This window comes from Crocuta crocuta, unplaced genomic scaffold, assembly GCF_008692635.1.
Source record: "Crocuta crocuta isolate KB4526 unplaced genomic scaffold, BGI_CrCroc_1.0 scaffold551, whole genome shotgun sequence".
Lineage (NCBI taxonomy): Eukaryota > Metazoa > Chordata > Mammalia > Carnivora > Hyaenidae > Crocuta > Crocuta crocuta.
In genome coordinates, this window is record NW_027530969.1 from 645,089 (window position 1) to 658,057 (window position 12,969).

Genomic DNA, 12,969 nt, shown 5'->3' on the forward strand with positions numbered 1-12,969 from the left:
CACACTAAATGAGGATGAGCGGGCTCATCCTCCCACTGTCTCCCACTGAGGTTTCGGCCCACCCTTCCTGGAGGAGGCAGACCCTGGGCTCCTGTACCCTTATTTAGAGGCATCCCCATTCACACTCTCATTTTCCTGCGATCTATACAAAAGACACCAAGTGACTGCCAAAAAAGAAGAGAGTAAGGGTAGGTTAGTTTAAAAAACACAAGAGATAAAACGTAGCCTCTATAAATAAGCCTGGCGTGGCCTCTGTACATAAGCACTGTCGAGTCGCTCCACTGCGCAGGCCGAACTTTCTAGTGTCCGTGCGCTCCTCGGCCTTTAAACAATCGCATCCTACAGCCTTTAGACCCCAGGCAGGGACCAGCTGGGCTGCAGGTTTTCTCCGCCTCCTGCAGCTGCGCGAGCCGCCGCTGAGGGGCGGGGCGGGCCTCTGAGCGCGCCGTCTTCTGGGTACAGCTTTACGATACATTGACCGTCGTTTTACGACAGGCTGGGATTGCTTTGTGGCTGTCAACTTTCCCTGAGGTCCGAGCTGGTAGCCACGGTGTGTGTGGTAGCGGCTGGTACGACCGCGGAGAAATGAGGCAGAAGCGGAAAGGTGTGGAAGGGAGGGAGAAGTGGAGGGGTCCTGCGGTGTGGGAGGGAAGGGGCGAACACCATGGCGGTCAGGTGCTGAAAGCAGTTTTTCTCTCTGCCTGAGCCAGTCGCTTGCCACCTTAGAGTCAGTCTGTGTCGCCTCCAGCCTCCTGTTCTCTCGTTTTACACATGGTGCATTTTAAGCCAGCCTACGGTTACTGTCTTTTTGGCAGTCCGTTGGTGTCGTTTGCATAGATGCCAGGAAAAGCTTTATTCCAAGGTTTGCTTTAGAAGGAGTCAACGTGGTTGGTTGTTTTAACTTGCTGTCGGGTCTCTTAATTTGCTAAGATTTTATGGTACGTTTAACCTATTGTTCTAAGACCTAAGTTTATAAAAAGAAAAGAAAAGAAAAGCTCTTGAGTCCTTGGTTGTCTGTGGGGAAGTTATACAGTTATTCCCGATTTATATTACCTCCTAAATTGGCATGGAGCGATTCCGTCTTTCGTTTTCAACAGGATGGAGTCAGATTTCAGGTGTTTTCTCACAAGTTCTAAACTTTTCTCTCTATACCCATTTGAGCAGCCTAATAATGATTGGTGGTTATCATAGTAAAAGCTATTTATTGAGCCTTTGCTAATAATTCTGAAGTTTGCGTCATTTCCATTTTACAGATGAAGATACTGAGATTCTGAGCTCGGCAACATTCGCTGCCCAGAATTACACATAGGAACTGGAACTGATGGTCAGGCTGTCTGTGTGCACCCAAAAACCCACAGGAAAAAAATTCCTTTAATCACTGTGGCTCTGGGCATCAACACCCATTTATTGGAATAACAGTTCCAAATGTCCAGGTTACCTTCAGTTGTCTTGTGGCATCAAACTACATGTCCTAGATCTTCTCCCTCTGCCTTGCTCCTGTGCCTGTCAGGCCAGACCGCTTTACACTCTTCACCTGTCGCTAAGTCCGGCCTCTTGAAATAATTTATTACTCATCATTTTGGCCATCATCCTCATCAATAGCTAGTAACTGACTAGTACTTTGGCTTTCCTATAATGTTATTTCAGTTGACTCTTATAATAGTCTTGTCAAATGTGTATGTATTATCCCAATTTTGCAGGCAAGGAAATGGGAATACAGAAGTCGTTGATCTTCTCATTATCACATAGGTGTTGGGTGCTAGGAACACACAGGAGTCTATTGTCCAAGTGTTTTTACTTTAAATCTTGTGAGTTATTTTTTCATTGTTGCCTTTCAAGAACCTTTTACTTAATATGTATTCTTTTCACCTTCTGAATCATTTTTGTATCATTTTCTTTGTGGGTTTTTTTTTGCATATTTACTTTTTAAACACTGCTTTCATGTTTTTACTCCCAAACTGGAGAATCTGTAATTCTCCAGTCCATTTAAATGCCTTGCCTACTAGTCAGCGTACCCTGTACCCTGTACTATATTTTTTAATTGAACTTTGTCAGAAACCCTGTATTCTAGTTAGGCAATAGTCCTTCACACAAAGATAGGTAATTCCTATACCTGGCATTGTTCCTTCTGGATGGCCCCGTTTTGCTTGTCCACTCCTGCCCTTTCTTCAGAGACCCCCATGCCATATCTCCCATAAAGCCTTTCCTTATTAATTTACTCTCTAGTTAATTTTTGATATACTCAAGAGCTATACAAATGGTTTTCAAAATCTTTATTTTTATCTCTTGGATTCTCTTTTCCTCTTCAAATAAATTATTACATAGTGTTTCAATATATTAAACAGATGAAAGCCGAGGTGCTTTGNAATCTTACCTCTATTACATGTCCTTGAAGTGCCTTTTTGGAATGTTGGAGTGCTGAATTACATGGTTTGGAAAGCATTTAGCCTTTGATTGTACATGGACTTTTTTCCTCTCACATTGTGTTAGCTTTGCTTCATTAAATTAGAGGCAGCTTGGTACAGTGAAAAAAGTGTGGAAGTTGTGGAGAAAACACCTGGATTTGAGTCTTAACTATGCCATTTACAATGACATCTTAACTTCCCTTAATTTTTAACATCTGCAAAAAGGGCTAACAATATCTATAGTGTTGTGTGGTTTCAAATGAGATAAAATAAATGAAAGGGCTCCAAAATGCCAGGGCTTTCTCATCTATACTTTTCTTGATGACACCATCATCTTTGCACACTAACTTTCTCTACAGGCTGGTATGCTTGCTGGCAGTTGCCCTCAACCTCACAGCTTTTATCACTGGAGAGAGACTGGCATTTTTTTGCCTTGAGGAAAGAGCTCAGATTTGCCTTACTTGGATAGGTGCCTGTCCTTGCACCAATCAACTGTAATTGGGATGGGGTCAAGTAAGAACATGTCAGGGGTGCCTGAGCAGCTCAGTCAGTTGAGCATCCACCTTCGGCTCAGGTCATGATCTCATGGTTTATGAGTTCGAACCTTGCGTTGGGCTCTTTGCTGACAACTTAGAGCCTGGAGCCTCCTTCAGATTCTGTGTCTCCCCCTCTCTCTGCCCCTCCTCCACCGTGCTCTGTCTCTCAATAATAAAAACATTTTAAAAATTTAAAAAAAAGAACATATCAGCTTCTGCTATTGCCTTTCAGATGAGAACAGAAGCCTCAGTTGCCAGAAGGTCATGATGGTGAACAGACTATACCTTAGAGATACATTGAGATCCCTGTACAAGTATAGAATCAACATCCTTTGTATTACAAAGTAGTATTGCATTGCTTTATAATATTACTTCTGTGGATACCTAGGTTTGAGTTTCACTGTTACCCCTTGGTAGCATTTTCACAAAACAAGCGAATATTCCTGTTCTATCTACTGCAATCTATTCTGAGAGTAAGATGAAGTCATGCATCCAAAGGTAATTATAATTCTGGAGATAAAGGGAAGCTATTTTGGCCACTTTGGTGCTTTCTTGTGCAGTTAGGTTCTGTTATTTTTATAGTATATGTGCTCCTAGAGTGAGTTCTTCCCATATATAGGGGAAGCCACATTTGTATTAATTAAAGATAAAAAGATGTGATCAAACTTTGAACAGTAGAGGTTGGTGTCTTATAAACTTGACCTATTCATCTGGGATGGTTGGGAAAATATCGGAAGGAAAAAATAATTACAAAACTCTTTACCAAATAGTATGATTTTTAACATTGTGAAATATCTTTCCAGGAGATCTCAGCCCTGCTGAGTTAATGATGCTGACCATAGGAGACGTTATTAAACAACTAATTGAAGCCCACGAACAGGGGAAAGACATCGATCTAAATAAGTAAGTGGATTTATAAAAAGAAAATAAGAAGGCAATCCTATTCTTAGGTGTAGACCTTTTTAATGAAATTATCAAATACTACTTGTTTTATGTCTCATGTTTTAGTTTTTAGTTGAGAATTTAGCTTTCTGCCCTTCCCTGTCACTTATTTATAGCAAAATTCTCTCATAGCCTAATAATAATACTAATAGCTTCTAATATTTATTGGGTGCTTACTGTGTTCCAATCACTGTTAGTGGTTCATTGTCTGTATTAACTCAGTCCTCTCAAACACTGCGTGAGGTAGGTACTTACATCACCTTCATTTGACAGAGGTGTAATCTGAGACAGAGAAAGGTAAAATAATTTGTCTGAAAGTAAAAAACTAGTAGTCAGCAGAGCTGGAATTTGGAATTAGATCGTCTGTCTCCAGAGCCCTTGTTATTTCCTGTGCTACATTACTTTACATCCTTGTTTCCTTCCTACTGTCTCAGAAGAAGCAGCAGCTTCATGAGGTGCATGGTCTTTCCCTACTTTACAGCCTCTTTGACATGTTCATCTGTTTCTTTCCACAGTCACATTCAGTGGTGACTTTGCTACATCCTCAAATCAGAGTACACTTCCATCTCTGCATCTTTTTTTATTTCATTAGATATTCACTATATAGATCTGCTCTAATGAAAGGGTTTTCTCCCCACTCAGGTGGCTTGTCACTGATATAATCACCACACATGGCCTTTTTTAAAAGACTGTTTTCTGTTACTTGAGATACTTCAGTGTTTTTTACTTCCCTGGAATATTGCACTTAAGAAACTTTTGCTAAAGGAGTGAATAAGTAACCGTCCTTTCTTTGTTTAGAAGTTTCTTTTCTATAATTGGCTATCCCCCAATTATACAAGTCTTTTATTTTCAATGAACATTTCTACTTTTTGTATATTTTTGTCAGTTTCTTTAATTTAGCACACCTAAAGTTAATGCTAACATCTTCCATAAAACCAGTCCCTACGCAGATATCCTCTTTGCTTAATTATGTTAACTTTCACCCAGGCTTGAAACTCTAGTCTCCTCTTCATACTGTTTTTGTTAGTTCCAGTTAGGAATTAATTTTGCTTACTCTTTCTTCATCATGACTCTCTCTTTCGTTTCCACTACCAACTCCTTAACCATATCTTTTTAAACTTAATTCTAGACTATTGCAATAGCCAATACTTTCAGGCTCTTTTTATCCCTTACTAGGTTAATTGTTGCTTGTTTCATGTTTTATCATGTCATTTCTCTATACAGAAACTTTCAGCATGTCCCCAGTGTTTATGGAATTAAATGCAGATTCCTCAGCCCATTATATAAATTCTCTCCATCTGGCTTCAACTATCCCAACTTTTTAAATTTCTGTACCTTTACACTGAAAATCTGCTTTCTGTCAGATCTACCCATATATTTTAGAATATGTACATCCCTGCTTCACATAAACCCACCTATTTGCTCTCAGTGGCATCCCTCCGTGTCTTTCCTGCCTGTCTAAAGCTAACTCTTTCTGTGGCTGTTTTCCATGACTGTCTCCCCAGCACACATTGGGTTCCTCTCTTGAGGTTTGGACATATTCATTGTTGTATGTGTGTTGTATCACACGGGTTTTTATCACTTGCCCACTTATTTTTGTGCATGCCTGTCTGCAAACATTCAAACACAGGGCATGACACAACTATGCCTTATACTTCCTGGCACACCAAGTACTTAGGTTCTCTCTGCCCATCAGGTACTGGGTTAACATTTCTTGAAAATGATGCGAACACCTCACAATAGTTTTAGATGAACTAAAATGAGAAATTAAGGTGACTGTTAGTGGTTGCTAGCAGCAAAGAAACAAGAAACCGATACAATTGTAGGAAAAAACAAGGAATTATTAGTTGTACTAAAGGTTATTTTTAGGGATTAGGGATAGAGTTACAATCAGGAAGGGATAAAGGGGTCCTCTGAAGTCCTGATCATCTTCTGTTTCATGGAGTGTCGTAACAAGAGTTTGCCTCATAAATGTTATTGTATATTTGTATGTTTAATGTTCTGTTGTTTATATATATAATGTTTTAGAATACGTTCTAAAACATTTTTAAAAATATATACTTTTTGGTTCTGCATACGTTTCCTTTAAATTGTTTTTTGATTGTTTTTATTTTTGGTCTAAGACCATGGCTTACAACCAGGCATCCCCCCGCCACACACACACACTGGCCCCAGAGGCCAGTGATGCTGCTAAACATCCTACAGTGTAATGAACAGTCCGTCACAACAAAATTAATGTGATCCCAGATGCTGTCGTGTTAAGGTTGAAAAAAGGGTAGAATCCTATGAAGCTGGAGCACTAATTTGAATGAGACCTACTTCGGGTCACTATCCTGGGACCCTTCCTATAGTCATCTTATTTTCTTTCTAGTACTCCAGGGTAAAAAGAAGTCATTGATGCATTTTCCTGATTTTCTTCTATTTTCCTGTTATTCAACCAATGTTAAAGCCACCATTGTCACCTGGTGAAAGGATAGGGGAGTGACAGGAGTTGATGGTGTTATTTATAGTTCATTGTTTTGGTGGCTTGTCTTGAAATACTATGATCTTGATAATGCTGGATGCTTTACTTTCAGGGTGAAAACCAGGACAGCTGCTAAATACGGCCTTTCAGCACAGCCCCGCCTGGTGGATATCATCGCCGCAGTCCCACCTCAGTATCGAAAGGTTTTGGTCCCCAAGTTAAAGGCAAAACCCATCAGAACTGCCAGTGGGGTGAGTGATTTGATTCACGAAACCTTGGTTGTGTATCTGCTCTTTCAGGAATCCTTGCGTCTGTGTAACACCCATTTAGTGAGGTGGAAATGAGGGATTCAGTTTAATAAAATTCATATATTATAATAAGTGTGGCAGTAGAGACCTGTGCAGAATGTTATGAGGGCATAGTGAGGAAAAACATTTATTGTGCTTAAAGGAGTAGATGATATTTTGATGTCCTTAAAAGTATAAATTGAGGCTTGGTGACTATCACAATATGATAAATATTATTGGCCATTTTAAGCTCATGTCTTTCAATACAATAGATATTTGTAAAAGTTACTATTAAAAGGTAGTTAATGAAGGCACCTGCTTTGGAGTCTGTTCTGACAGCGTGGAACATGCTTGGAATTCTCTCTTTCCCTCTCTCTTTGTCCCTCCCGTGCTCATGCTATCTCTCTCTCTCTAAATATAAATAAATAAAGTTTTAAAAATAATATAAAAGGTAGTTAATGGTGCAAAGTCATTCTGTATATGTATTTGTGAAGCAACTGACGTAATCGGGAGCTCTGTGGAAGTCCAGAGGGAAAGGTGGCCCTGCAGTGAAAGAGACTAGGGAAAGCCCAGGGGAAAGCATGGCATTTGCTTGATGTATAAATGGTGCTCCTATAAACGGAGAAGGGCAGGCTTAAGTAATGGGAGCAAGGGCACAGGAAACTGACGCACAGTGGTAGAGATGTTATAAGACTTATAGTATGTGCAGGGAACAGTGGGTGCCTCAGACTGACCAGAGTTGATAATTCATTTGAGAAAGCAGCAGGACCTTAGGTTGAAGAGTTAGTTTGGGATCAACTCATAAAAGAGCCTAAACGTCCTGCAAAGAAGCTGGATAGTAAGAAACTGTTAAAGATATTTGAGAGTGATACATGAACAAAACATCAGAAAATTAATTTGTATATAAAATGTAGAGTAGCTTGGGGCTAAAAAGACCAGTTAAGATACTCTTGGTTTAATCTACATGTGAAATGTGTTAAGAGCTGGAATTAGGGTAGGTGCTCTAAGATAAAAAGAATGAGTGTGAAAAATAGGATTTGGACCTTCTTAAAACTTGGTACTCAGAATTGAATTGTGGGTTCCTGATATGATCATAGAACTTCAGTCTAATATTTGAGTGGGAGATTTATACCTGTAGTAGTTACAGCCTATGTTGACTTATTTGGTGGCCATATCTCCTGGATTGTATTATATTTGTGGCCAATTAAATCCTAAAACTTTATACATAATGTATCACCAATCCTGGTCTCTTCTCCTTTCTACTTATTTAATAAAACTCCTTTGTTTTTGTTTTATTCATTTGTACCTGGTGTAAAAGCTTCTTTAAGAGAAACTAATATAGGGGTGCTTGGGTGGCTCAGTCAGTTAAGCGTTCGACTTCAGCTTCAGTCATGATCTCACGGTTTGTAGGTTCGAGCCCCATGTCGGTGTCTGTGTTGTCAGCTAGCTCAGAGCCTGGAGCCTGTTTCAGATTCTGTGTGTCTCTCTCTTTGACCCTCCCCTGCTCATGCTGTCTCTCTCTCTCTCAGAAATAAATAAAACATTAAAAAAATAATAAAGAGAAACTAATATAGTTGAACAATATGGGTTTGAATTGCATGAGTCCACTTACAGGCAGTTTTTTTCCAATGTATACAGTACTATAAGTGCATTTTCTTTATGGTTTTCTTGATATTCCTTTTTTCTAGCTTACTTTATTTTAAATATATAGTATATAATACCTGTAATATACAAAATATGTATTAATATATACACTAATATATATTAGTATACTGTATACTAATGGTAGTTTCTTTTACCAGTAAGGCTTCTAATCAACAGTAGGTTATTCAAGTAGTTAAATAAACGACACCCTGCTGAATGGGGAGAAGATATTTACAATCCATTCAAAATGGATTAAAGACCTAAATGTGAGACCTGAAACCATAAAAACCCTAGAAGAGAACACAGCCAGCAACTTCTTTGACATTGGCCATAGCAATTTTTTTCTAGTCTTCTGAGGCAAGGAAAACAAAAGCAAAAATAACTCTTGTGGCTACATCAAAATTAAAACCTTCTGCACGTGAGAAAAAAGTCAACAAAACTGAAAGGCAGTCTGCTAAATGGGAGATTTTTGCAAATGACATATCTGATAAAGGGTTAATATCCAAAATATATGTAGAACTGATACAATTCAACACCCCAAAAATGAATAATCCAATTAAAAATGGGCAGAAGACATGAACAGACATTTCTCTAAAGAAGACATCCAGGGGCGCCTGGGTAGCTCAGTTGGTTAAGAAGACATCCAGATGGCCAACGGCACATGAAAGGATGCTCATCATCACTGATTAGGGAAATGCAAATCAAAACCACAATGAGTTATCTCCTCACACCAGCTAGAATGGCTAAAATCAGCAGCACAAAAAGCACCAGGTGTTGGCAAGGATGTGGAGAAAAACCCTCTTGTACTGCTAGTGGAAATACAAACTGGTGCAACCACCATGGGAAATAGTATGGAGATTCCTTAAAAATTCAAAAATAGAACTACCCTATGATCCAGAAATCACACTACTGGGTATTTACCCAAAGAATACAAAAATACTAATTCAGAAGGGTACATGTACCTCTGTGTTTATTGCAGCATTATTTACAATAGCCAAATTATGAAAACAGCCCAGGCGTCCATCGACTAATGAATGGATAGAGGTGTGTGTGTGTGTGTGTGTGTGTGTGTACGTACGTACGTGTATGTACACTGGAATATTATTCAGCCGTAAAAAATGAGAAATCTTGCCATTTGTAACAACATAGATGGAGCTGGAGAGTATGATGCTAAGTGAAATAAGACAGAGAAAGACAAATACCATATCATTTCATATGTGGAATTTAAGAAACAAATGAACAAAGGGAAAAAGAGATGCAAATGAAGAAACTAACTTAAAGTATATAGTACAAACTGACTGTTACTGGAGGGAAGGGTTTGGAGGCAGGAGTTAAATAGGTGATGAGGATTAAGGAGTGCATTTGTGATGTGTGCCAGATGATGTATAGAATTGTTGAATCCCTATATTGTACACCTGAAACTAATACAGCACTAGATGTTAACTAACTGGAATTATAATAAAAACTTAAAAAAAATTAAAGATAGCAGAAGTACATACACAGCTGATTGTCATTCCCTGTCTGCTACAAATCTTAACCTTCATGCTTTTTTAAAAAAATTTTTTAATGTTTTATTTATTTTTGAGAGAGAAATAGAGACAGTGTAAACAGGGGAGGGTCAGAGAGAGAGGGAGACACAGAATCCGAAACAGGCTCCAGGCGCTGAGCTAGCTGTCAGCACAGAGCCTGATGCAGGGCTCGAACCCACGAACCATGGAATCATGACCTGAGCTGAAGTCGGATGCTCAACCGACTGAGCCACCCAGGTGCCTCTTAACCTTCATGCTTTTATTCCTGCTGTTACTCTGGTGGTGCTTTGTTTTTACTCCTTTTAACAGAGCAGTTTTAGGTTTACCTAAAAATTGATCAGAAAGTACACAGCGTTCATATATACTTTCTTTCCTCCTGCCCCAGGTTCCCCTTGTGTTGGTTTGGTATATTTGTTATAATTGATAAACCAGTATTGGTACCTTATTTTTAAGTGAAGCCTATAGTTTATATTAGGGTGACTTACAGTGGTATGTATTCTTTGGGTTTTAGAAAATGCATAATGTCATGTATCCACCATTACCAGATCATGTAGAATATTTACCCTGCCCTAAACTCCCCTATTCATCCTTTCCTTTGTTCCAGACTTCTGGCAATCACTGATCTACTTACTGTCTGTATAGTTTGACCTTTTCCATAATGTCATGTAGTTGGAATTAAACAGTATGCATAGCCTTTTCAGATTGGCTTCATTCACTTAGCATTATGCATTTAAGGCTATGCCATGTCTTTTTAGTGGCTTGATACAGCTCATTTCATTTTAGAACTAGACAGTATTCCACCATCTGAATGTACCACAGTTTATCCATTTTCCTATTGAAGGACATCTGGGTTACTTCTAAATTTTGCCAGTTAGGAACAAAGCTGCTGTAAACATTGTATGAAGGGTTTTGTGTACACATAAGTTTGCTACTCATTTGGGTAAATACCTAGAAGCATGATTGCTGGATCATACAGTAAGATTAGGTTTAGCTTTGTAAAATTGCCAAACTGCCTTCTGAAGTGGCTGTACCATTTTGCATTCCTGTCAACAATGAGAATCCCTGTTGCTCCACATGCTTGCCAGCATTTGGTACTGTCAGTGTTCTGGATTTTGGCCATTCTGATAGGTGTATAGCAGGGTTTCATTTTAGTTTGCAATCCTCAAATGACATATATTGAGTATCTTTCATATTCTCATTTGTCATTAGTGTATCTGATTTGATGAGGTGTCTGTTTGGATCTATTGCCCTATTCCTATTGGATTGTTTTTCTTATTCTAAAATTGTAAGCATTCTTTGTATATTTATGATACATATCTTTTATCAGACATGTGTTTTGCAAATGTTTTCTCTGAGTCTGTGTCTTTTCATTCTCTCAGAACAGAACTTTCAAATTTTAATGTAGTCCATCTTACTAGTTTTTTCTCTCATGGATCTTTCTTTTGGTGTTGATCTAAAAATTCATTGCAAAACCCAAGGTGGCCTAGATTTTCTCCTATGTTATCTTCTTGAAATTTTATAGTTTTGATTTTACATGTAGGTCTATGATCCATTTTGAGTTTATATTTGAGTTTTTGTTTTGCTTAGAATGCCATGATTCTTCTTAGTAGTATCAATATTAAATATAACAGTTACCATACATTGTCCACCTAATACATACTAACCACTGTGTTTCTAATTTAATCCTCAAAACTGGTAACTGGGGTAACTGGTTTTAAGAGGTAACTGGTATTGTCTGCATTTTACTTAATAGGAAAGTACACAGTAAGGGGCAGAGAAAAGATTCAAACCTCTCTGAATCCAAAGTCGTTGCTTTTTCTACTTCACCAGTAATTTCTAAAGTCTATTCTACAAAACTAGAATTCCATAGAAGTCTTGAAGCTACTGGGGGCATAACAAGTAGTGAAGCTCATAGGAGCAGGTGCTTCTCCGTTTCACTCAGGCCTGTGGCTTTTATCTCGTTTATAAACTGAGGTCTGAAGTAAAATGTTACTTGAAAGGAGAGTTCTATTGCTTAAACTGTTTGAAAACTACTGCACTTTGCTTCCCTGGCCCCACCTTACCCGGTCTTCTTGGCTTAATGAACCCTTAATCAGCATTTCGGGAAGACTTCCTGACTCCCCTGGTCAGGGCTAATTGCCTTCTTAGGCATTCCTGATATTTTCTATGTGCTTCTTACCATGTGGTATTGAAATAGTCTTTTTCTATATGTTCCTCACCTAGGTGGGTATGATTTCAGAGGACAGAAACAGTGCATTAATATTTTTGTAGTCTCAAGGCCCATTTGTTCTGTGTAGCTCAGAATCTGGCCTATACTGGGTCCTCAGTTGTTGAATTAGACTGATCTCATCAGTAGCTCATATTAAATAAAAACATTTGTTTGAAAATCTAAGTTTTTCATTCAGAATTGCAAATTTTTTTGAAGTCTTGGTCTTTCTCTAGATCATTGTTTAGTGATTTAAGTTTTAATAATTGTTATTATGAAAAATAATCAAACTTACAGAAAACTTGAAGATCCAGTACAAAGAATATTTTCCCCCTGAACCACTTGAAGTACGTTGCAAAATAAAGTTGGCTTTGAAAACTTTAGTGTGCATTTCCTACAAACAAGGACACCATCAAAATCAGGAATTTAGCACTGTTAAGGACTGTCATCTAATCCTCAGATCTTAATCAAGTTTCACCCACTGTTTCAATAATGACCTACAGAACCCAGTTCAGAATCACATGTTGCACTTGGTTGTCGTGTCTCTTCAGTCGGGGCACTTCCTGTCTTTCCTTGCCCTCATTACCTTAACACTTCTGAAGATTTCAGGCAGGTTATTTTGCAGCATGTTCCTCAATTTGGCTTAATCAGGTGTTATAATTAGATTCAGGCTATACAGGAACATCACAGAAGTGATAATGTATTCTTATTGTATCCTATCAGGTGGTATATATATATATTTTATATAATTTTAATTTTAATTTGTCCTGGCCTGTCATTGATAATGTTGTTTCTTTTCATTGAGGTAAAATTGCTATTGTAACATTTTTATTAAGATAAAATTGCTATATAACATTATATTAGCTTCAGGTGTATAAGATAATTTGATATTTGTATACACTACAATATGATCACCACAATAAGTTTAGTTACCATCCATCACCATACAGTTGACC

General features: G+C 38.3%; 1 protein-coding gene across 1 annotated transcript in view; it reads left to right on the plus strand.

Moving 5' to 3' along the window:
• Positions 1–526: 526 nt before the first annotated feature.
• Positions 527–12,969, plus strand: part of ELP3 (elongator acetyltransferase complex subunit 3) — an 85,077-nt gene continuing 72,634 nt past the window's right edge. The window contains exons 1-3 of the mRNA XM_077769687.1: positions 527–604; positions 3,745–3,844; positions 6,460–6,598. Of these exons, the coding sequence (XP_077625813.1) occupies positions 586–604; positions 3,745–3,844; positions 6,460–6,598 (258 nt within the window). The 5' untranslated portion in view covers positions 527–585. The remainder of the gene's footprint in view (positions 605–3,744; positions 3,845–6,459; positions 6,599–12,969) is intronic.